The following is a 26,042-nucleotide window of genomic DNA, read 5'->3' on the forward strand; positions in this document are numbered from 1 at the left end:
CGGCGGCTCCGCGTACGGCTCAGAGGAGGCCTCAGCCGAGGGGGAAGCAGCGGGGACATCGTCCTGCGGGAGCGGAACCGGCCCCTCGACGGGTGCGCGCTGGCTGCGGCTTACCGGCTAACGTGCGTGGGATTCGTACTGCAGCTGAAATCACATGTTATCTTCTAAAGCTTTTTACGGAGATAGGTAGCCAGGTTCTCGGGGGGGGGAAAGACCTTGAAAGACATTGGAACCCTTTAATTCTAGTTTTTAAAAACCACTTGAATTGAAATCGAAAAAATTATACAAAGAATGTTGCATGTAGGGAATAGCTGTGGCTGTCTTGATGTAAGGACACGGGTGAAGGAGGTAATATTTGAAGCTAGAAGAGATATCTTTCGTTAGGCTGACTGCTATGGTGTGGCCTAATAAAAAAAGGGCAAACTTCAGAATATGAGAGAATTCTCTTAGATCTGAATTATCTGAGAATGTAAAGATACCATTCTAAAAGTAATGCAGTTAATTGTTATGATAATTTAGTTTTAATGATAAATATCTTTAAAGCAGTTTTCATTACAGTAGTATAAATACCTAACAAAACATAATGCTATGAAGTGGTGCCACTGAATATTGTTTATAGGTGAACTCTGGTTTTTATGACTAATCCTAGCTTATTTTTAATTTCAAGGACAAAAACTAAAATGAAGCTGGACCTCTTTGATACTTGTAAACCTTATTACTATTTATAGTTTACACTTTTATGCGTTTATATAAAACCACTGGGATAATATTTGGCATGTTAAATGTTTCACAGAAAAATGATGCAAAATGTGCATCTGGTTCCTGAAGCTGATGAAGATGATCTTTATTCTGGCTACAATGATTATAATCCCACATTTGACACAGAGGTAAAAATGTTTGCTGTTTCCCACCTTTCCCATACATAGGATTTTAACTTCTAGTTACAAGATAACAGTAATGCACAAGGGTAGTACTGCTTTGAAGTGAAATTTTGTTTATTTAGTAAGAGTTCCACAAAGATCTCTTTGAATAGTTATTTTTTTGATATTTTTCCAACAAAATACTTGTATGCATCTCATGCTTTACTGCTTAGAATTTATGAAGTTTCAAATCCTAGTTGTTTGAAGGCCATATTCACATTCAGTCACATTCAATGTGGTGTTGCCCAGACAGCATGCAGCAGCAAGTTGTCTGACAAATGAGTCTACTATTGGTAGTCATTGATCTCTTACTGTGCTGCAGCTGAAGGAGACAGCAGTAGAGTGGGATCTTGCAGGTCTCTGTGCAATCAGTGGAGTGTCTGGGATGACTTATGGTAACTCTGCAGACCACTTTCTGGTAACTGCTGGTGTATTGGAGTTGGAACAACGGGGGGGGGGGGTCATTTGGTCCAGGCCCACTACCCTGCTCAAAACAGTGTTGCAAGACTTGGCATCTTGTGTGAAATTCCAATGGCAAATTCGTGTGAGTTGCAGCATGGCCTCAGAAACATGAGATATCTTAATGTATTGGTGTGACAGGCAGTAATGTTAAAATTTAGAAACAGTGCTAGTAGTAAGCTTTTGGACAGAAATAAAATTTCATGTAATATTTTATCACTAAAACTCTGCTTCCTCAGTGCAGAGGAGTAATTTTAATTTTTTCACTTCCTAATCTAGAATACCAAAAAGATAGACCAAACAATATAATAATTACCTATTGTCACTAAAACCTGTCATTTAGTTATCTTCAAGTCAAGTATTTTTGAAAGAAGAATTGCTTTTTTACCTGTCTGCTCTCAGTAGTCATGAGATTCTGGAAGTGTAGCTTTGGGTGTTGTGGTTTTAAAAGGATTGATTTTTTTTTTATTTTATCTTTTCTAGGATTTAGAAAATGATGTAGCTTTTCAACAGGCAGCAAGAACAAGTCACGGTAGAAGACCCCCGGTAAGTACCTTTTGATATATAGCAATACTGTAGACCTTCTCTGGAGCCCTAGCTCTGATTTTGGCACTGGTACAAACTTATCTGGGGAATCTCTTATCTTTTTTGTCTACCACTAACATGAAAATACAGACTTCACTTATTTATATGCAAAATAAGTAAAAAATGAGTAGAGCACGGGTTCCATTAAGTTCTGGAGTTAAGCTAGAGCAAAAAAAAAAACTTCAGTTGGAAGTGTGTATTCTGTTTTTGATAAAATGAGATAAAAATGTGTTAAAAAATAAAATTATTTATTCTGAAAGGACTTTGTTTAATATTCTACACATAGAGTTACTCACTCAGACATCTACTTAAAAGATTGAGATATGTACTAGACAGTAAGATTTAGAAAACTGTGTTATTGTTCTGGTCATTTTGTTCTCCATATTAATGTAATTTACATTAATTTTCTTACTTTAATTTAGCTATGACTTAATCTTATATCAGTTTTCAAAACTAAATATAAAGTTGGCATGTGCATTTTAGGTGTACATACTATATGTCTAAAGAAGAGCTGGAACTGTCTGATTAATGTTACTTCTTTGCTGGAATAATCTGGTTTTACAGTGAGAATGCTTTATGTAACAACTGAAGCATTATTTCTGTGAATTCACTATAGAAACTATATAGAAAGACTGTTAATTAACACATATGGTTGTTAATTGGCAGGGGGATGGATTGTTTGTTTGTTTTTTTCTACCCAGGTAATAGCCAAAATTCCTGGTACATCAGCTTCAAGATCCTTAGCTACTGGATTTGGGGTATGTTTTATTCTGTCGTATTTTTAATGAAAATGATGTATTTACCAAAAAATAAATTTACCATTTAATCCCTTGCACAAAATGAGGTCTTTTTATGTAAGTACTTTCTTACAGTGAACTACATGTATTCATTACTTTTAATTAATTCACAACTCCACACTTGGTCAAGGCATGGTTACTGATTTTTTTCTTTTTTTTTTCTCCCAAACTATACTGCACATCAACTTCCATACTGCATAAGGCAGTAGATTCAAAGGTATTAACCTGATTTTCTTGCAAGAGGAACGGGATGGGTTGTTATTGGGGCTTGGGAAAGCTTTTTGAAAGTTAAGGTATAATTAAGTCTTAAGATATACAGGCTTTCAAATCGCCTGTAGTTTAATCAGAAAAAGTTGGTTATATTCTTTAGTGTACTTAACCCGTTATAACTTGTATAACAGAAGTTATATAGCACTAGTGATATATCCACTGTCCACTTATCCCAATAAATTTTCAACCTGTTGACCTGTCTTAGTCAAATTTGAAAAGACAGGGCTCTTGGATATAAAGTTCTTGTAAGTTGTATGACAAATAAAGAAGGGACCTCACTTCACTTTAGATCTCTTATGCCAGTTAGTAGAGTAACAATTTCAAGAACACCTAAATTCTATTATAAGTCATTGAAATAGAACCTTTGCTCTGAACCTTCTGTTACCTCCTCTGGATATGTTCCTTTTGAGATTGCTTTTTCTTAGCAGCTGTATTTGCAGATGTTTAGTGTAGTACCACGCTGTGACAGGAAAAGCTGTCTCGTTAAAGGAGTGCACAAAAAGGCACTTCCTAAGGATAAAAAAGACTGAAATGTTTATCTCCATTAGTAGAGCTAGAAAACTCCAAAGCATTGTCCAGGCAACAGTACTACCCTGCAGATTTGCTTCTTCTACACTACAGTCCTTGTTCGTGTAGATTCAGTGTTAGCAGAAAAAAGGAAAAACAGTCATAGTGTCTGGTGGATAGTGGGTGAAATAGTAAAACATAGGCCTCTGAGTGGGAATTAGGAGAACGATTTTTCATGGCCTGAAACCCTTTATTTTTGTCTTGTTTGTATTGTATAGTTGTAGCTACCTTTAGCACTTTCAACTAAATATTTCAAATTTATTTCTTTACATTTTTAACACTACTACAGAAGGACGGTATGCGGCATGTCAGATGATGGAAAAGATATTAACTGGCAGTTTCAAAGTATATCTGTATTTATTGTAAAATAAATCTTCATGAAATGATGACTTAAAATCTGCCCCTATATTAATCTCTTCTCAGCTGCACTCAGAATCTTAGTGAATTATTTTGTGTAAATTACTTGTTCAATTTAAAGGTAGTAATTTCAATAATTTAATAATGGAGAGTACTGCTGCCTCAGATAATTTTATATGTAATTTTTTTAAAAAGGTTTGACAATTATTCAGATACATAAAAAAACAATATTGTGAATTTGTGCTAACTGAAATGTTCAGTATCTTTAAGTGTGCCAGGCACTGTCAGTGTATTGCATATGAATAACGTAAATGAGAATTTTGCTATGAACTTATGTGAGAGTTAAATCAACTCTTAAAACTCAATGTTGAGAAGGCTGTGCATAGCCTTTGCTGGCTTCTAATGCTATGTGAATGCTAGTTTCAAACAATTTACTTATTTTTGTAGTCAAAGGCAACTTTAAATTCATCTATGGGAAGACCAACGACAGGAACTATACAGGTAAAAATTTAAGTATTTACTTTTTATACTTATTTGAAGCAATGAAGTTTTCTAATAAGTGTTTGGGTTTGAGCCAAGTATTTAAACGTTCATTGAAATAATACAAATTATTTCTCCATTTTAATTTGTCCTTTTTTGAAAACACTACTCTCAGAAAACATGAGGGTTATGATGAGTGTTTGAGCACAGGGTTGGAAACTATACCAGTGTAATGCTTTTAAACACTTACTGACATGCAATGAAAAATTTTTCATGAAAATAGGAGAGAGGTAGATTCTGATTTTCATAGTTTTCTTATGTACTTATACTCTAATAAGAATCTGCTGCAATTTACCAATTACGTCCCCATCACCACCCTTAAGTATATTGTCTTAATGTTAAATATATCTATAGTCGCTATATTCTTTTGTGTCAGCCCAGATGGGAAAGGGAAATTATCAGGGAGCATCAAGATAGGGCTACTCCCTAAGGGAAGGTAAGCCAGGACCCTAGAGGGAAATTGCATGGCCAGCAATGCAGGGACCTTACCAGCCGGGACTCAGTCCTACAATACCTGAGCAAGGCAAGTAGGATCCACCTGGAATTGGAGGCCATGCTGATGAGGCAGGTCCAAGTTCAAGCCAAAAAGTCAATGCATACGTGTCACAGATGGAGAGAGAGTTACGCACTTCACTTGTAAGAGAGAAGCAACAATATACTTTATTGATATAAAATAGTGAGTTACCAAAATTCAGTGGTAAATGCGACAGCAGTTTGACAAGATTTGATGGAGTAAGATAATTGACTTAGTCATATTTGCATACTAGCCATATTTTGGTTGGTGCATGCTCAGCTAGCCCTCAGCTGTTGAACAAGATGCGCAAGATAGCCCTTGTCTATTGTGCTGTTGCGCAAGATAGCCCTTGTCTATTGTGCTGTTATCTATCTACCCAGAGTGCAATTTAAGCCAGGTGCTGCCATCATGCCTGCCACTGGTGGTTACTGCTTAAGCAGGGATGAGGGAGGAGCTCACCACCACCACAGGCCAGGGTTAGAATCAGTGATCACCGGCCAGGTTCATAGTGACAGGGCAAGGCTAAGACCAATCCAGGAGGTCAGTCCACAGATTGAAATCTGCATCAAGGGATTCTGTGTGCAGGCATAATTGTGGCTGATGTGGAAGCCAGTAGTCTTCCAATAAAGCTCAGGCAGGGGCTGGGGGACCAGGGCTGAGCTGAAATAAAGCTCCTGGACCCATGGGTAGGGTGTGTGGCTGGAGGCCCCAGATGAGTCTGATCAGGGCTGTTGAAGTTTATTAAATGCACTCAGTGTCTTGACAGGGAAGTTTAATAAGCTGGTGTGGGTTGCAGTCAGACATTCTTGTGTTGGGAGGCATTGTCTGGTAATAAACTACAGTCTTTTGTATTTGTAACTTGTTTGTGCCTCTCTTGGTTTATATACAGGAAAACATACTGATCCATAAGGTCATAGGATTCTCTTTATTGTCAATACAAATAAAAAAACCAACTGAGTTCTGAAACAGTGTAACAGTAAGCTAGAGTACATTACATATCTCAAGACCAACAATTCTTAATAATTTTCTAAAAATAAAAGATGTTTGAAATTAAGTATTCTAAATACATATAAAATTGACAAAAAGTAATGTGTTCCTTTGTGTCAGTTACAGTTTCCTGATGGTGTTTGCTCCTCTATTTTGTAGACAGTTATCATAGAATCATAGAATACCAGCTTGGAAGGGATCTCAAGGATCATCTGGTCCAACCTTTCTTGGCAAAAGCACGGTCTAGACAAGATGGCCCAGCGTCTTCTCCAACCAAATCTTAAAATTGTCCAATGTTGGGGAATCCACCACTTCCCCGGGGAGATTATTCCAATGGCTGATTTTTCCCATTGTGAAAAATTTTCTTTCTCTGTCCAACTGAAATCTCCCCAGGAGTAACTTGTATCCATTACCCCTCATCTTTTCCACATGACTCCTTGTAAAAAGGAAGTCTCCATCTTCTTTGTGGCCACCCTTTAAATACTGGAACATGATGATAAGGTCTCCCCTGAGCCTTCTTTTCTCAAGGCTGAACAAACCCATATTATATGATGTATAACGTTTGAGAGATAAAAACATTTTTTAAAATATTGAGTTTACAGAGTTGATAACAACTGATTTTTTAATTTAAAGGTTTTGTAATATGTAACTGATTTCTGTACTGTCCACAGTCTATTTTTAGGAAGATTATTTTAATGTGTCTTCCTTTCTATTTAAGGATGGGATTGCTCGACCAATGACAGCAGTGCATGCTGCAGGTTACACTAAGGCAGCTATGAGAGGTATGGTTTGTAGGAATCATCAGCTGCCAGAGGGAGATGTTATTTTACAATTTTACATACTCTGTTAATTTTGCAGGTTCTTCATTTGATCCTCTTGGCCAAGCAAGAGGTCCTGCTTCACCTCTGGAAATGAAAAATTCAGACAGGTTTGTTCAGTTTTACATTAAATTATTCCAAGCATTAACAGCAACAAAAACCAGCAATGGGTAGAGTTTAGAAACGTCCAGGCAGTTACGAAACCTTGAGGGGCCAAACTCAACTTTGTGGAACAATGCCACAAACATTTACGCATGTGTTTAGCTGACTCACCAGAGCAGTTGCACTGACTTTCAGGAATGTCTGATTTCAGTGATCTCTAGTTCTGACTGTACTTAAGCAAACTGTGCATAGTTGTTGCCACACAAATGCTGTGATACTTATATAGAATTGTGGAGGATTATAGAAGAGTGTGTGACAGGCAAGGAACACCGTGATTCATGCAGCTCTCTGGGAGGAACTTGGGGGAATTTTGCCTGCTGTTTTTCCCTGTTCACTTTGACCTTAGCACTTGAGATGAAAGTGAGGTTGTGAAAGTTTAGCAGGCTAGTGTGCATGTTGGGGAGTTCACTGGGAACAAGTCATTGAGGTTTTCAATACAAAATTGTATTCCTCAAATATAACTGTTCGGGATTAGGGAATCCTACTGAAATGTTTGATTATTTAACTGAGGAAAAAATCTAGATGAATAATGACTGTTTATTAAAATCTGCATTTGCAAGCTATACTTTCAAGTTGTCAATGCAAATAAGGATTCAATTAATTGCTCTTAATACAATATTTAATTTCACTAGCTGTTCAGTTTGAAAGTTTTGCCAGCCCACCTGTTTGTTCTGTCATTACTTCTGAATATATTGGGTCCATGAAATTTGCACGTTTGTCTTGTTCTCATAAGAAGATTTATGTTTTCTTAGGTCTCTGTTCTCAAATTAAAAGTGTGAATGTGATATTTTTGGAGGATCTTCTTTGAGCATAGTTTCACATTATATTTTCTTTGATGGGAAAACTAGTTAGTTGTAACGTGTGATACATCACTGTGTTGTTTTATTGAGAATATCCTGTGTAAAAGCTTAGTGTTTGCAGTTTTATCCTTTTATTGTTATTTTTATTTTAGGTCAGAAGAGAAGATCAGGCAGTTGGAAAAAAAAGTGAATGAACTGGTTGAAGAAAGCTGCATTGCCAACAGCTGTGGAGACTTGAAATTGGTATTTTTTTCTTCTGGATTTCGCTTCACTTTTGCTATTATGTGAAGAATAATTTGTATAGATAGATGTTTCAAACTGACTTGGGTTCAAACATATCAAATTATTAAAATAATCTTAATTCAAAATTTGCTATGGCTTTTCTAATCCGATACCTTGTATTGCCAAAAAAAAAAAAGGTAGGAACTGTATTTCTTGTGTATATATTTTTTAAGATTTCAGTGTTACAAAACGTCCCTTCCCCATACCTCCATTGGCCTCTTCCAATGGGTCTGATCAACTAGTCATACTGGCACAGATTTGCGCAGCCTAACCTATGGGCTCTTTGGGAGTGGATGACCCTTCTTCACTACCAGGCTTGTAATTGGCATCTTTGCAGCATTTGATCCTCAGATGTTCAAGGTTCTTGTCTGAGTGACATTCCATTCCCTTGACATTGCTTGGGCTTTTTCGATAGTGTAATTTTCATCCAGGACTGGTGCTCAGTGCCAGGGTCAATCTCACTTAAGCCACCTCTGCAGTACCCTTCTATGTCAGGGTCTGTTTGGTGCCTACAGTGTATGGTAGACACTATATTGCTTTTATTGCACCATAAGGGGTCAGCATCAAGATGAACTCTTTTAAGGGGACCTTCCAAGCTAAGCAAACCCTAAGGTGCAAACACCAGTATCCTTCATAGGACAGTGGCAATAAAGCACATTAGTCTTGGGTTTCAGTGTGTCAAAGCAGCCTCTAACTCTTCCTTCTTAGGACCAGGCTTATGTTTTATTTCATATGCTTTCGACTGGCCAGCTACCATTCCTAAACTACTGGAGGCAGAGCAGGCTCAACTGTTCGTATTAATGGGATACATTGGGTTCTTAGAGATGTAGACTTTCTGTGTGCTCATCCGTTGCCCTCTCAAGTTCCTTATCTGATCCATAAGGGGGAAAAAATTATTTAGAGCTATGAGAGATGATGTTTCTTGCTCAGTCATCTGAGCTGCAAAAATTTTTTTAGTCTAGGAGTGTATTTTGAGGAGTTGGTCTACCTTGGTTATACTCCTTTCCAATGATTTTTGCATTATCTGTTAAGCTAATAGCTGATAGCTCCTTTGGAGAGAGAAATTTCTTTTAGCTTATCTTTGCCTAGCAGTCTGCACTGTCATGGGTTTACTTCCTTTGGGGGTTAACAAGAAGGCTTCTAACAGTGAAACTCTGAGTCCTAAAGTGGGAATTAAGTCTGGTGTTTAGACTGGATCGGCCCATCCTTCAATCTGACAAAGATCCTCTTATGTTGCACTTCTGTAATAAAACTTTTGTTTTTCCTGCCACTGGTAGCTTCTGATCAGAGTATGAAATAAATCTGTCCATTTATTTTGCTAATTTATGATAAGTATCCTTACAGACCTATCCTAATTTATTTCTGATATAATGTCTGAATTTCGGCTTCACAAGGAGATGAGCCAACCTGTTTTGTTATTTTTTCTTGAGCCTCTTGCATGTTTGGCCAAGAATGTTCTCTGTTTCTCCAAGTCAAAAGGTTGTTTCTTATGTAGATTATACCAGACCATTCTGAGGGTCCTCTGGGATGTTTGTGTTAGTTTCTGATAAGTCCAGCAGAATGTCTGTTTTCCTGCAGAAGCCATCAAAGTTGCCAACTCATTACCTATAAAACAGACAAGTTGGATTTTCCTTCTATCATAAGGTGTGAGACTCAAGCTATATCTTGAGAAGTACTTCCTTCACCACTAGCTGCCAAATAGCTACCTTGAGTGCTTACCCATTACTTTTTTAACCATTGTGCCCTTGCAGAGGTGTATGGGACTAACGTGCTACAAGTGTTAATGGCACTTGTAGACCTGTAGCATTACGTGCATGAAGGGTCTTGACACCAATCTGCAGAAGATTATCATTGGATAAAATAGTAATTTTGGAGCTACTCAAATTGTGAACGTACATGTGAAATACCACTTGTGGTTAAATAAAAAAGAGCACGTACAGCATGCATTTGTGTAACATGGATATTTACTTCCTGCCTTTTCTTTCTTCCTTCCAACACCTTCCTGCAATGGGATTCTGCAACTAAGGAAACATGCCAAGCCTAAATGCTTCCTCTTTTTTCCTTTTTTAACAGTTATATGCACTTTCTATTATTAATATGAGTTTAATAATCTTCTAGAGTCGTGATTGCGGTGTATATATGTGTGTGACTGTACTTCTTTATCATTATACAGCTAAGCAGACTAAGGCAACTTTATGTCTGCTTATTACTAATTCTGTGGGTTATATGGCTACTTTTCAGCATTGGATACAGTCTGTGCATCTAGAGAAAATGGACATGAGTATATTCCTTTCATACTTGTTTTGAAAGTATTTTTGCCATCTTGCGTTAGTAAGATTCAAGTAATTGCTGAATTCTATTATTTTATTTAAGGCTCTGGAAAAAGCAAAAGAGGCTGGAAGAAAGGAAAGGGTGTTGGTGAGACAACGTGAACAAATTGCTACTCCAGAAAACATCAACTTAGACCTCACTTTCTCAGTAAGTGCTGAGAAGTCTTCAGTGAGTGAAAGGTGTTGGTAACAAACTTCCTAAAGAGATTTTTCAGTGTTTGCTGAGTGTGTGTGTGTTGTAATGCTCTTAGCAGTGTACCAGGTCAGATCTGGTCCACATTTTGGGGCAAGGGAAGTTTATGAAGATCAAATGAATGACTTCTTGTGATGGGTTTGTCCTTGTCTGGGAGCCAACCCCACACAACTGCTCTCTCCCCCCCTGCTCCTGGGGATGGGGGAGAGAATTAAAGGGGTAAAGGGAAAAAAGACTCATTGGTTGACATAAGAACAATTTAATAACTGAACTACATTAATATTTAAAATATTAATATATACAAATGCATGATACATGCTGATGCTGCTCACCACCCCATGACCAAGTCTCAGCCTGTTCCTGGCTAACAATTCCGGAGCAGGGAGAGTCCTGAAACTGTAATCCCAGAATGGAGATAAGAGCCCGAGCATCCCAGACTGGGAGCTGACAGAGGGAGGGAGATGACCCGGCAAGAGGGACCACCCCGAGAGAGCCAACCTGAAAAGAGAGCTGACCTGGAGCAAGAAGGGGTCCGGAACAAAAAGGGACAAGCTTCTGGAGGGCCCTTGCCTATATACTGGACATGACGTGCGTGATATGGAGTAGACTATTGGCCAGTTTGGGTCTCAATCCTGAACCTAAGATCAAATCCTATGCTAGTAATTGGGCTGTTCTCCCTCCCAGCTTCTCCTGCACCTGCAGGTAAGGGCACGGAAAAGAAGCTGAAAACTTGACCTTGAGTGTCCTGGCAACAACTATAAACATCACTGTTACCAGCTTTCTTCTTGGCACAAATCCAAAACACAGCCTCTTGCTAGCTACTATGAAGAAAGTTAACACTGTTTCAGCTGAACCCAGGACACTTCTTGAAGTTAAAAACTTAACATTGAATTGCAAAGATGCATTTATATCATCAAGTCTATTCCCTTGCAGTCTCAAGTACAGCAGAAACCATGTAGTCAACATTAAGTGAAATAAAGATGCCCATGTGCATCTATTCCAGCTACCTACTCACAAACAAAACATGCATACCAAAATATAAAAGACTTAAACCCTGTACTTTAAAATTGAGAAAATGTAACATAGCAAGACAACAGGAGAAGTCAGGCAGTACCTATAACTTGAACCATAAAGTAACAGAGAATATATTACATGAACCATAAAGTAACAGAGAATATATTACATGAAGTAGGATATATTAATATTCCTAAATCCTTAATCTTAAAGCAAGTATCTAGATTTACATTCCTGTTTTCAGATTAATAGTAGACATTTTTTAAAAAAAGGATACAACGTAAATAAAAATACTCGGGGGGAATTTAAAGTTGTACTTCAGGTAGTGCTGTAGAGAAAATTATTAACAATGAATCTGTTGAGTTAGGCAGATGTAGTAATTTATTTTACGGTGAAGGTAAAAGAATAAAGCTGGGGAAAAATGTGAACATATTGTACCTGACACCAACAGAATTTCTGTTTTGAAACAGCAATTTGGTAAAATTCTCTTTGTAAACTGAGTGACCACAGGTAGTAGGAGGGTTTTCCACATGTTTGGAGTCACAAATTACACACAGTTTCTAAGAATTATCTTGCATGAATGTTTTTTAATACCCTTGCATTACAACATTTTGTTTATTTACGTCTAAGGCCCACTTGGCATCACTTCCAATTACAGTTACTTAAGTACAAAAATAAAAGAGTTGCCTACAATAAGTAGAATGGAAACTTGTTTTCTCTATGTTGATATACAAGAACAAAGGAACATGAAAGATGGGAAGCTTAAAACTGATAAAAGCAATACTTCCAAGGTAAATTAGTTTGAAAGTACTATTATGAATTTAACTTTATTACTGTTGAGAGAACAATATTATTTTCTTTTAACTATAATTCCATTTTTATGTAGGTTCTTTTCAATCTGGCAAGTCAGTATGCTGCTAATGGAATGTATGCTGAAGCACTGAATACTTATCAAGTTATAGTGAAGAATAAGATGTTCACCAATGGAGGTAGGGTGCATTCCGAAGTGGATTAAAATTGGTAGTCAGGTATTCAAAATAAGGACTTCATCTGTGTGGTGTTGACTTACAGGTATCTCAGCCCTCATGTCTGCCAGTCAGAGTGGATGACAGATACTCATAATCTCTGACTTGGTATAACTTAATGTGGTTTGTCTCTCCAACTCATGAAGTCTTTTCTGGCTAAGCTAAACATAAAGCCAAATTTATCATTATCTCATGCCGCACTCGCTATTTTGTCTGCTCTAATACTGATTTTTTCTCTTTTTTACTTAGCTTTCCCCTTCTGAAAGCTTCTTTAATATTTTGCACACCTTTGAGACTCCTGCAGGACATTTTTCTCAGAGATGTTTATTTACAGCTGTCTTCCTGGAAAGCACTAGAAATAGCCTTTACCTCATCCCTAAATTCACAGTCAAAATCTGAATATATCTTACACTAATAGTTCTTTTATGGGTTTCATTACTACTTCATCTCCTTCTGAGTGAAAATTCAGAGAAAGCTGTTTGTGCCGTGCTTTTTTAAAGGACCACTGGTAGCCTATAGTGAATACAAGTTTATTCAGAAGTTGTTCTATTCTGTCACTTTGGAATAATTTTTAAATGCTGTAACTATGCTTTAAAAGGCTGTAACTCATTGACTTCCTTTGACAGGTAGACTGAAGGTGAATATGGGAAATATATATTTAAAACAACGGAACTATTCCAAAGCTATCAAATTCTACCGTATGGCTCTAGACCAGGTTCCTAGTGCCCACAAAGAGATGAGGTGAGTTTCTACTAGTAGGCATGGTTCCAAAATACAAGTTTTGGATACAGTATGATTTGATAATTAAAAATATAACCTAATCCTCATTTCTTTACTTAGGATTAAAATAATGGAAAATATTGGAGTTGCATTTATTAAAACTGGCCAATACATTGATGCCATTTCTTCATTTGAACATATAATGAGCACGTCTCCAAACCTGAAGGCAGGCTTCAACTTGATCCTATGTTATTTTGCTATTGGAAACGGCGAGCAAATGAAAAAAGCCTTCCAAAAACTGATTGCAGTTCCCTTGGAAGTGGATTATGATGACAAATACATTTCACCAAATGTAAGTTTGAACAAAATAAACTGTGTCTCTGTATGGTAAATCAGGAGAAGGGGGAGAGACATTGAATGCCTGGACTATACTGAATATGTAAATCAATGTGTGTATATGTATCTAAAATAACTTTGTTTTCACCAGCATGAACTAAGTGTGGCAGTACTGCTCAGAAGTGTAAAATAACACTGAGAACATTCAAATCCTTTTTTTGTCAAAAGACATGATGTACGTAAAATCAACACTGCACAATTGTCTTTGTAACAATTTTGTTGAAATTCATCTGGGCTGACTTACATCGCTCAGTTACTGCTTTGACACCTTTATATAAAATTTTAATAAGATATTTATAAACTAAAAAGGGAGCAAAGCAATGAGTGAATTAATGCAAGTTATCTCAAGTGAGTGCTAATAAAACTTGTAATGCTGTCGTATTTTATATAAGAAAATTTTAGTAAAGTTTACAGATGCTTATTTTAGTTTATTAGACTTTGTTGGAAGCTGGACTTCCTTTGTACCATGAAACCAGCAGCTCATGATGTTAAAGGCAGGAAAAAGTAATCAATAAGTTTAGGGTCCCTCTTAGAAAGGCCCTCTCTATAGAAAGAGCAAGGCAAGTCCTTTATATTCTCTTAGCAATCTTTTTTTTCAGTGATGCAAAGTTCCCATTTTCAGTCCTCAAGAGCAAAGATATAACTAGTCTTCAAACTATCTGCAGCTTAAGATTACCTGTTGCTTCCTATTGTCCTACCACAAGCAAATAAAATTTATGAAGCATATATATTTATTTATATTTATTGTTAAATATGTATAGCATTTCTTATGTATTGTCTTATATATAATTGATACATACACAGTCTAAAGCTTTTCTTACAATGAATTATCTTACATGGCCTTAAATTAATTCAAGTGTTTATTGACCCTTACTGTTACATAATTTCTAATATGAGAAATTATGTATCATAAAATCATATACCTATTAACAACCCTAATGTGAGCTATGACCATATGCATGAGCAGAAAAACTGAATTAAAGCAGTTGTAATGCCAAATTTCAGATTTTATGGTTAGAAAACTACTTTAGACTGAAGCTATCTTTATGAAATTTGAGAAGTAAATAACTGATAGACATTTACATCAATTTATGTTTACAGTCGTATTTTCTATAAAATAATTAAAATGCATGTATATACTGGCATAATTTGCAGTTTTTTGTCCCCCTCCAGGATGATCCACATACAAATCTACTGATTGAAGCCATTAAAAATGACAGCTTAAGACAAATAGAATGTGAGAGGTAATGGTAGAATCCATTCTTTCTTCACCGTGGTGCAATGGATTTTAGTTCCTTAAAGTGTTACCAGTCTTCTCATGTGTCCACATCTTTTGTTAAAAAGATGTCTTCATAATTCTTGAGAATGCTTGGAAGATGAGGTTGGATCACTCAGTTTAGTGTACTGCACTAAAGCAGAGTATCTACTCCAAATGCTATAGTTTACACTGCTTAAAACTTGCAGCATTGTGGTATTTTAAAAAATACCACTACAGTGTGCTGTAGCAGTAGCAGGAGAGTGGTTAGATTGACTTCTAAGATTGTCCTGAGTGCAGGAAGAAGCAAGAACAAGCTTTGGTTATTTTTTTCTATACATGTTTTTGAAATTATGATGTTTGTGTTGGTTTTTGTGTTGTTTTTCTTTTTTTTTCTTAGGAAATCCATGGCAGAGGAATACATCATGACAGCTGCTAAACTCATTGCACCAGTAATTGATACATCTTTTGCAGTGGGCTATGACTGGTAAGAGTCAAGTAGAGCATCTTTTTGTCTAAACTACATACCAGTCTATCATGCTGGTTATGAAACCAGATTCACAAACATAAACAGCCTTGGAAACAGTTTGCTGCACATCTCAAACGCAGAGCCCAGGCTGTCTTCAGTTTGCCTCCCTAATGCTGTGGAGAAAAAGCAAAACAAAGCATTAGAGTCTATTCTGTGTTTAAAATTAATTTCATTTATCACTGAAACTCAACTGTTTATTATACATTTTGAACTGTTCTGTATTAGCACAAAAAGAGCTTCTTAAAACTCAGTTGAATTTGAAAATTCAGTTTGAAAATTGAAGAACTTTTAAAAGTCTTGATAGACAAATGCTATACAGAAGGCAATGATTGCTGCTCTTTAAGTTTGAAGACAGCATAATGGAAAGTTGGGGTGCCTAAGAAGTTTTCGTTACTCCATATGGAGTCATTATGTACAACACTGGAATCTAAATATTATTAGAAAGGTTTATTTGCATTTGATTTATAAACTTAATGTTTATAAATCTAAACTTAATGTACTGTTTGTTAAACATTTATACAAGTGTATACAGTGATAGGCTGCTGATGCTGTTTACCATTTTGACTTTTGTATCCACTTTTATTTTTCAATTTACAGCTTAGCTTTTGCTTTCTGTGGTATTTTCTGTAGCAGAATACTCTTTTCTTTAAAACAAAATAAACCAGACGCACTTCCTGTAAGGACAGTATAAAAATGATTAGTATAACTTTTCAAGACTTATTTTTTTAAACTAGTTTTTAGTTTTCTAATATAAGGACTTTGATATTTTTAATAACGTTATTGGAAAATAACATGTATGCAAATGAATGTTGTATATCTGCAGCTACAACATTACTAACAGATATGTTCAGTGTTTGGAAGGTGAAGGAAGTTTGAGAAAAAAGGAATTTCCTTTACCTGTTTTTTTTTGGCCAGTTAGGAGTATTTTCAAATTTTGCTGGTCCTTTTATAATTTACTAATAAAGCTGTTTATGCTAACATGAAATGATCTCTCACAGAGACCTGTTTAGCTGCTAGAGTCCACAAGGTGGTGTTTGATGGTTTAATAATAATTATTATTATCACTTTATTATTATTGCATTATTATTATTATTATTATGTAGCTCGGGGACACAATCTGCAGTCTCTGGTTTTGTTCACTAAGCTGGTTTATGGGTTTGGTAGTATATGCAACAGGAGGTCAGGTTTGAAAAATCACCTGATAGAACGTATCCAAGGAAAATCATTTGAAAAATGGTCTTAGTCAATATCTGACATAAAGTATCGCTCAGTGATGGAAAATAACATGATATTTGTGCAGCTGACTAAAAAAAAATTAGAGCAGAGATGGTTTTATTAAGGTAGGTTACGGGAATAAAATGTTTTTTCAAATAGTTTTAATCTAAGTGCACTTTACCTTTGTGAAGAAAGAGTAGCTAAGAGCAACTCATTTTGGAGAACAAATTGGCTCCAAAAGTATGTAACTTAAAGTGGCGTTTGGACAGATGTATTTTGTTTATCTTTATGGTTTTCTTTCTCTTGCAGGTGTGTTGAAGTAGTAAAAGCTTCTCACTATGTAGAGTTAGCCAATGACCTGGAAATAAATAAAGCCACTACTTACCTGAGGCAGCAGGATTTTAACCAGGTATAGTTAACTTTTCACATTACTAGTTTTCAATACTGTACTGGCAAAGGTATCTGTCTTATCCACAGCATATTTTTCAGCAAGGGAAAGAATGATTTATGCAAATGTAATAATTATATTGATGCTACTCAGTAAAATTAATTTATAAAAACACTGGCAAGAGATGAGATTAATCTAAATGAAATTTCTGCCACAAAAGTTACAGTGAATGCAGTTCATTTCAAAATTAAGACAACTAAATTTACTTATCTTCACTGGGTGTCCAGAGAAGGAGCATCATTCTGTAGTCATTACACTCCATAGAGCCTAGAAAGCGTGTTGCTAATCTACATGGAGGTCTTTTCATTAGTATGAGCTGAATCTTTTTGTCAGTTAGGTTGGCTGTAGTACCAAAATATATGCAGATGCACTTCATATGTAACATTATTGTTTATGTTATGGTATTCTCAGTGTTCCCTACGTACTACAGCATTCCCTAAAATACTATAATCCGACCTTGAACTTCAGTCAGCTTTCTTATACTTCAGTTTAAATACAAACTGGAATTAAGCGTCTGCTCAGGAATCATAGAAAGGTTTGGGTTGGAAGGGACCTTAGAGATCATCAAGTTCCAATCCCCCTGCCATGGGCAGGGACACCTTCCACTAGACCAGGTTGCTCAAAACCTTATCCAGCCTGGCCTTGAACACCTCCAGGGATGGGGCATTTACAATTTCCTTGGGCAACCTGTTCCAGTGCCTCACCACCCTCACAGTAAAGAATTTCTTCCTAATGTCTAATTTAAATCTACCCTCTTTTAGCTTATACCCGTTACCCCTTGTCCTCCCCCTACACTCCCTGAAAAAGAGTGCCTCCCCATCTCTCCTGTAGCCCCCTTCAGGTACTGGAAGGCAGCTATAAGGTCTTGCTGGAGCCTTTTCTTCTCTAGGCTGAACAACCCCAGCTCTCTCAGTATGTCCTCATATATGAGGTGCTCCAGTCCTCTGACCATCTTTGTGCCCCTCCTCTGGACTTGCTCCAACAGGTCCGTGTCCTTTTTATGCTGGGGGCTCCAGAGCTGGATGCAGTACTCCAGGTGGGGTCTCACGAGAGCAGAGTAGAGGGGGAGAATCACTTCCCTCAACCTGCTGGTCACACTTCTATTGATGCAGCCCAGGACACGGTTGGCTTTCTGGGCTGCAAGCGCACACTGCTGGCTCATATTAAGCTTCTCATCAACCAGCACCCCCAAGTCCTTCTCCTCAGGGCTGCTCTCAATCCATTTTCCACCCAGCCTGTGTTTGTGCTTGGGGTTGCCCCAACTCACGTGCAGGACCTTGCACTTGGCCTTGTTGAACTTCGTGAGGTTTGCACAGGCCCACCTCTCAAGCCTGTCAAGGTCCCTCTGGATGGCATCCCTTCCCTCCAGCATGTCGACCGTACAACACAGCTTGGTGTCATCAGCAAACTTGTTGAGGGTGCACTCAATCCCACTGCCCATGTCCAACAAAGATGTTAAACAAAACTGGTCCCAATACCAACCCCTGCACACTGCCACTTGGGACAGGTCTCCACTTGGACACTGAGCCATTGATCCCAATTCTTTGAGTGCGATCATCCGGCCAATTCCTTATCTACCAAGTGTCCAACCGTCAAATCCATGTCTCTCCAATTTAGAGACAAGTTTGTTGTGTGAGACAGTGTCAAAGGCTTTGCAAAAGTCTGGGTTGATGATATCAGTTGCTTTTCCATTATCCACCAATGCTGTAACCATGTCGTAGAAGGCCGACAAATTTTCCAGGCATGACTTGCCCTTTATTGAAGCTGTGTTGGCTGTTGCCCCCTTACTTTGTCACCCATCACATCCTTATTTTCTGCGTGCCTTGGCATAGTTTCTGAGAGGATCTGCTCCATTATCTTGCCAGGTGCAGAGGTGAAACTGATTGGCCTGTAGTTTACCGGGTCTTCCTTTTTTTTCCCTTTTTAAAAATGGGGGTTGTGTTTCCCCTTTTCCAGTCAGTGGGAACTTCATCTGACTGCCATGACTTCTCAAATATGATGGACAGTGGCTTAGCAACTTCATCCACCAGTTCCCTCAGGACCTGCAGATACATTTCATCAGGTCCCATGGACTTGTGCACCTTCAGGTTCCTTAGATGGTCTGGAACTAAGTGTGCGGTTCTCCTACAGTGGGTGGTTCTTCACTCTTCTAGTCCCTGCCTTTGCCTTCTGCAACTTGGGCGATGCGGCTTGGGCAGTTGCTGGTGAAGACTGAGGCCAAAAAAAGTCATTGAGTACCTCAGCCTTCTCCATATCCTGGGTAACCAGGTCTCCCGCTTCCTACTGGAGAGGGACCATGTTTTCACTAGTCTTTTATCACCAACGTACCTATAGAAGCTTTTCTTGTTGCCCTTGACATCCACGGCCAGATGTAATTCCACCAGGGCTTTAGCTTTCCTAACCTGATCCCTGACTGCTTGGGCAGTTTCTTTCTATTCATCCCAGGCTACCTGCCCTTTCTTCCACCCTCTGTAGGTTTTGTTTTTGTGTTTGAGTTTGTCCAGCTGTTCCCTGTTCATCCATGCAGGCCTCCTGGTGTTTTTGCCTGACTTCCTCTTTCTTGGGCTGCGTAGCTCCTGAGCCTGGAGGAGGTGATCCTGGAATATTAGCCAGCTTTCTTGGACCCCCCTTACCTCCAGGGCTTTATCCCATGGTACTCTACCAAGCAGATCCCCAAAGAGGCCAAAGTCTGCTCTCCCGAAGTCCAGGGTAATGAGTTTGCTGTGTGCCCTCCTCACTGCCCTAAGGATCTTGAACTCCACCTTCTCATGGTCACTGAAGGCCAGGCTGCCCTTGAACTTCACATTCCCCACCAGCCCTTCCTTGTTGGTGAGAACAAGGTCCAGCATAGCCCCTCTCCTCATTGGCTCCTCTGTCATTTGGAGAAGCAAGTTATCATCAACACATCCAGGAACTTCCTGAATTGCTTATGCCCTGCTGTGTTGCCCCTCCAAGAGATATGAGTGTTGTCCCTCCAACAGGAGCTTGGACAGTTTTGCATCTCATGAAAGATTGCTCCCCCTGGAGGGCACAGGGGGCTGGGATGGATCACAGTTTCTGAAAAGATAATAGCAGTTTAAGCCACAATGTAGATTAGCAAATGCAGAAGGTCATAGGATAGATACAGTACTGGTACTTCCAAGTAAAAGTATAGCTCATTGCTCAAAATTCGTTAACTGGCAGAAGTTCAGAAGATAGATCTAGAAAAATCTTTGAGTTTTAGTTTTTCATCATGCGTATTATTACATATTCCCTTTTCATGGTTTTGTTATATTTTTAAATATACATGTGAAGTAACTTTTGGCTGCATTGGATTTATGTCTATTTATGTATGTAAGATGTCTTTCTGTAACTGACTGTCCAGTCACTAGTTAAACAAATTTCTGCCAATGAATTTTATGCTGAACTGCCTTCATCATCCACTCTTGCTAATAAGTACAGCAGGCTCTTAACTGTAACTTTCCTTTTTTATGCATGTAAATTGCCAATGTAGGTGTATAAATTAGTACCACAACTTAGCATGATTAAGTTTTTGTTATTAGCTAAGTGAATGTGCAGCTTTCTTAGTGTTTCATTTTGAGACAAATGCATTTCTTTGCTCTTAATCAAATTTTTATAGGTTGTGGGACAACTTATATGTCGGTTTTAAAAGCCACCACACCGCCTCTTGTTAAACACCTCGTGGGCTGAGGCAAGGGCTGGGAGGGTTCACTCGCCTCTTATGGTCACGGGCAAGAAACCCACATGACTTGGGAAAACACAAAAAGACAGTTTAATTTGTTCACTGTTTACAATCAGAAACAAACTCTTAGCAGTTATTTACAGGAGCCACCACTGTAGCCCCTCCCTTGCTACCAAACCAACCCACCACACAAAACCACAACATTATAATACAAGGTTTTCATTAGAATTGTTATGTGATCTTTTATTTGCCTGTGAAAAAAAGGCTTGGTTTGAGATGTGAGTAGTTGGAAAACAGCTTAATCTAAACAAAAAGAAGCTCATGTATCTGAAAGATTTGCACAATTTCCTTTTAACTTGCACTGTTCAGTACATTCAATGACAGGAATGCTGAATAAATAAGAAGGAATATAGCAACCCTTGGGTTTGCACAAGTGGCAAGAAGTATGAGAGATCATATACAGCAAAATTACAGCTGAATCTGAATACCTCACATCTTCTAAGGTCCTTCACCTTCCCATAGCTTGGACAGATGCACGCTTTAGCCCACTTTTCCTTCTCTTTAAGCTCTTCCGGTTTCCTGAGTGGCTCTTGATTCCTCCTGTCTGTCCTGTTCTCTTCTCTTTCCATACAGCAAGAGAGTTATCCTTTGTCATACTGCATATCTGACTGATAGCTTTTCTGAGATCAGGAAGCAGTTTGAGAGTTTAGAAAATTTTGGGCAAATCTAGTAGCTTTATTGATGATAGCTTTTGAAGGGTGAGAGTGTTACAGGTAAGTAAACAGTTATATGATCTCAAGAATTTACTATTTTTATGGTATTTTTTTGTGATTTTCAGTTAGTATCCAGTATAGGTTAAAAAAATCAATTCTTGGAGGTAAAATGAAAGACAGAGATAGTTGGTGATGTTTCTGTGGAGTACTGCAATAGAGGGAGAGGGAAGAGTGTTGGAAGTTAGGAGTAAGTGGCAAAGATGCTCTTTTTATTTTGATTATGTGATAGAAGACCTTTAACGTGCACTGGAACTACACTAATACTAGAGTGGGACTGCAGAATGGTGATTGCAGAGACTCTCTTTGTTCTAATAAAACTGCATCTGCCATTTACATTCATCTTGTCTATCTGATGTTCATATACTTACTAACTCGGCACCTGTTCAACACACCTTTGGCTGAAGAACAAGAATGGAAACTTTTTGAAATATTCAGTTTCAAGGCTGAAAGTTTTATTGTGTTGCAAAAAAAAAACCAACAAACTAAAATAGATTTCTGCTCTAACTATAATGGGCTTAACTATGTGCTCATCATAATTAATATGTTATTTTAAAACAGTCCTAGGGAAAAAAAAAAAGAAATATATTCAGGGTGGAAGTGACTATATTATGTCTAGATTGTGTTTTACTAGTAAGGGCTTTTGTGTATCAGATATTTTGAATGTTTTCTTAATTTCAAATAAAAACTTTGCAAATGAATTCAAAACTAGAACTCTGCAGGTTAGCCACGCCACTCCTTAACACCTCTGGCAGACCCTGCTTGGGTCGGGCAAGGTGCTTTGAAGTTTAACTTCTGTAAGCAAATAATTTAGGTACGTTGGAAACTTGTTACAAAGAATAATTTGGATAGTCTCTGTTTTGATTGTTGAATCTAAGTAATTGTTATTGTTGTGATTAAAAAGTTTGAAGTTATTTAGAAATATATAAATTTAACTGATGATACAGTGAGAGCATTTCTGCTTTGCAAGGACAAAAGGAGTATTGCTATGGACTTTCATCCTAGGGCTTGTAATTGTTGAAATGGTTCAAGAGACCTGCAATATAATTTACCAGTAAGTGAATAGAGTCATATGAACTTTTCAATATACATGAAAAAGAGATTACTTCCACTCTAATCTTTATTGTCAAAGGTGCCATTTAGTAGTAAAAGCAAAGGTAAACAGATCTGCTCCAATGGTAAATGGCTTTTCAGAAAGGGACTTTGAACTATATAGCTCTAAGTTCACTAAATAATTCCATGAAGAAGCAAGCCTTTGCTTAAGAGTAGAGTACCTCAGATATAGTCGTGTTACATCTGTAAATATTTGGGGCCATTCCCTTTTTGTAGAAAGTCACAAATATATATAAAAGTTTTAAATTATCATAGTCGAAGTCTTACATTTCAGACACCACAAAATCTGGAGCCTAACTTTTGAAATGCTTTTCTTGACTGAAGTATTATGATCTTTAGGAGTTCATAGTTCTTGGGTGGAATGTAGTTGACTAAATCAGTGAACTACATCTAGCTGTATATACTTTGTCATTTTACATGTCATTAGTACAGTCATGTTTTTTGTGTAAAGTAACTGTAAAACCAGTATGTATAACAGTCAATTAAAACTTTTTTCCTTTATGTTTGTTTTGGCATTCCACATAGAGTATCATGCATTCACTTTGATATGTAAACAGCAGCTTATAGGTTTCATGTAAAGGAAGAAGGAAACTTTTGAATTACCTAATGTTGACGGCTGCATTGTGGTTACCACATCTATGTTGTAACAGATGATGGAACTGGGCTAACAGTGATATTCTAACAGTTTGTGTAGCTCATATAAATATTTAGTGTAAAGAATCCAGATGTTCTTAATAATTTAGTCTGCAGTTACAAATGTTGTCACATAGTCAATGAAAAACAAAAAAGCTGCCTTTTATTTCAAAGTTTCTTTGATAGTTTATTAGCTAGACATTTGTTTACTTTTTGTCCATAAACTTCCTTATGTTGGAGTTTATGAAATTTAGTTTTCATGTAAAAGTTTTAAAAAGTATCTTCTGGCCTCAGTCTTCATTTTTCGCTACTTCCCAACCTTAGACAGGTGTTGTCTTATTATTATATGAAAAAACTGCAAGTTGAAATCCAATCCTACCCTGTCTTACATATTTTTTTATACAGTGTGTACTTTTTAAGCTTTTTAATACGAGTTTTAATGTCAATCCTTTTGTGTTCACTTAAAGAATTGGAAAAGTAGGTATAAGAATTTTAATTAGTTGACTAGATTAAAAGCAAATAATATAAACGAGTTTTGTATGTATAGAATTGCCAAATATCTGTGTACTTCAAGGTAGCCATATCTAATTAAATTTTTGAAAAGTAATAAATTAACCAAATTAATATTATGCGTAATACAGATATACTTCTGTGTGTACATGCTTACAAGGGTGTGTTACAAGCTCCAGTAATTATCATGTATGTGAGTATATGAGCTGATAATTTTAGCTGTTTGTTACTGTGAAGTTTATCAATGCTTTCTGAAAGAATTTTGGTATAAGTTTGCTTCAGTGGGAAGTAAGTTGTTTCCAAATTATTTCCAGGCACTTGAGATGTTAAAAATGTTTGAAAAAAAGGATAGCAGAGTAAAGAGTGCAGCCGCAACAAACCTTTCATTCCTTTATTATTTGGTAAGTGTTTGCTTTGACAAAACCAGTTAAGAACTGCAGTTTATGTAGCAGCTTTTGTATCTTTGTAGCAATTTTTGTCTATCTAAATAATCTCTATAATCAACAAGAAACTTCATGTTAGAGGAGTTGTTCTGGAACACCCATTCTTGGCTGTAGTTGAAGTTTGGAGCATGTCCTTTGTATCCTGTTGCTGAGAGGAGGAGTGAGACTGAGCCCCAAGCCACGGAAGTATGCCTGTAGTGTGATTTGTACAGAAGCTCAGCAGCTGCATTTAAAACTCTGGTCCTGAAGACCCTGGCTGAACTTCAGGAACGTGTGAAGTATGTAGCTTAGGCATGTGTGTTTGTGGATGAAGTTTGTAGGGTCTGGGGATTTATTTTTGTTTTTAAAGAAAGATTACCTAAGTTGCAAGTAAATTTCAAATGGAATGGGACAGAGTGGCAAAACATCTCTCAAGTGTTAAGTTATCTGAAACTTGAAAGATGATCTGCCTTATGCATAAGGAGTATTTTAGGACTGAAGAATTTATCTTTTTTCATCCCCAATCTTTTGAAATTCCACTATATTAACTGTAAGAAGCCACAGCTGCAAGGAAATTGACTGACAAATGACTAATACGATGTTTGTTGTGTTCATGTAGGAGAATGATTTGGCACAAGCAACTAACTATGCAGATTTAGCTGTAAATTCTGATAGGTACAATCCAGCAGCTCTAACTAACAAAGGAAATACTGTTTTTGCAAATGGAGACTATGAAAAAGCAGCTGAGTTTTATAAGGAAGCTCTCAGGAACGATTCCTCATGCACTGAAGCACTTTATAATCTTGGTAAGCCAAAGGTACTTTTGTGATTTATCTTTTGTGTAAAGGTAACACTAGTGTTTCTGAGAATCTGGCTTTCAGAGTTTTCTTGTGTAGGAATATGTACTAATTATTATTACTTTATTCAGTAATTTATGTTAAGCAAGATTTTAATTTGTACTTCCTATCTGTTCTGCAAAAAAAAATAATCAATGTTAACAACATCAAGTAGTAACTGCACATAAGATTTAAGTCACTTTGAAGATAAAAACTTCTACTATCTACTAAAAATATACCCGTTATTAAACCACCAGAGTAATTCCCCTTTAAAAGGCCCAAAAAAAAAATCCTGCATTTGTCTTGTTCAAAAAATGAGTTTACATATGTTCTTGGTCTTTGATTAGGTTTGTGTTCCTTGTGTTTATCAGTTTGGTAAGTTATAGTGCCTCTGAGTACCATGTTCCTGTTTCATTTTTCTTGGTTATTCTGTCAGTTAATATGCTGAACTAATCTTTTTCTCATTGCATTAGTACTGTAACCTTTATTTTTTAGGTTTAACGTACAAGAAGTTAAACAGAATAGATGAAGCTTTGGATTGTTTTCTGAAACTCCATGCGATCCTTCGAAACAGTGCTCAAGTCCTTCACCAGATAGCAAACATGTATCTTTTTCTAGATTATGATAAGGGATGGTGGTTTTAGTAAACTCATTTAATCTCAAATATATGTTTCAACCATGACATGATGACTTAGATGTTTACTGTAGTGTCCATTATAAATTAGGATGATCATGCATAGATTCATTCTCTGGTGTGTGTGAAAACAAGAACAGAAATTACAACCTTCTTGGACATTTCTAGAGAAGCAAGTGAAGAAATACATTAAGACTGTTCACATTGCAGGAAGTATTACACTCAGTATTAAGTTATGTCCTGGAGTATTTAAAATGCT

General features: G+C 37.1%; 1 protein-coding gene across 1 annotated transcript; it reads left to right on the forward strand.

The window, feature by feature from the left end:
* Window positions 1-797: 797 nt before the first annotated feature.
* On the forward strand, window positions 798-25,753 carry IFT88 (intraflagellar transport 88; the record flags this gene model as incomplete). The annotated part of the gene is made up of 17 exons (XM_010078715.1): window positions 798-887; window positions 1,863-1,925; window positions 2,666-2,722; window positions 4,403-4,456; window positions 6,715-6,778; window positions 6,855-6,924; window positions 7,929-8,019; window positions 10,432-10,536; window positions 12,482-12,584; window positions 13,247-13,361; window positions 13,461-13,692; window positions 14,910-14,980; window positions 15,392-15,478; window positions 17,045-17,144; window positions 24,206-24,292; window positions 24,933-25,119; window positions 25,645-25,753. Coding segments are annotated over exons 1-17 (1,685 nt in total), but the record flags the coding sequence as incomplete, so codon positions are not given.
* Window positions 25,754-26,042: the final 289 nt, after the last annotated feature.

This window comes from Pterocles gutturalis, unplaced genomic scaffold, assembly GCF_000699245.1.
Source record: "Pterocles gutturalis isolate BGI_N339 unplaced genomic scaffold, ASM69924v1 scaffold13588, whole genome shotgun sequence".
In the NCBI taxonomy this organism is placed as follows: Eukaryota; Metazoa; Chordata; class Aves; order Pterocliformes; family Pteroclidae; genus Pterocles; species Pterocles gutturalis.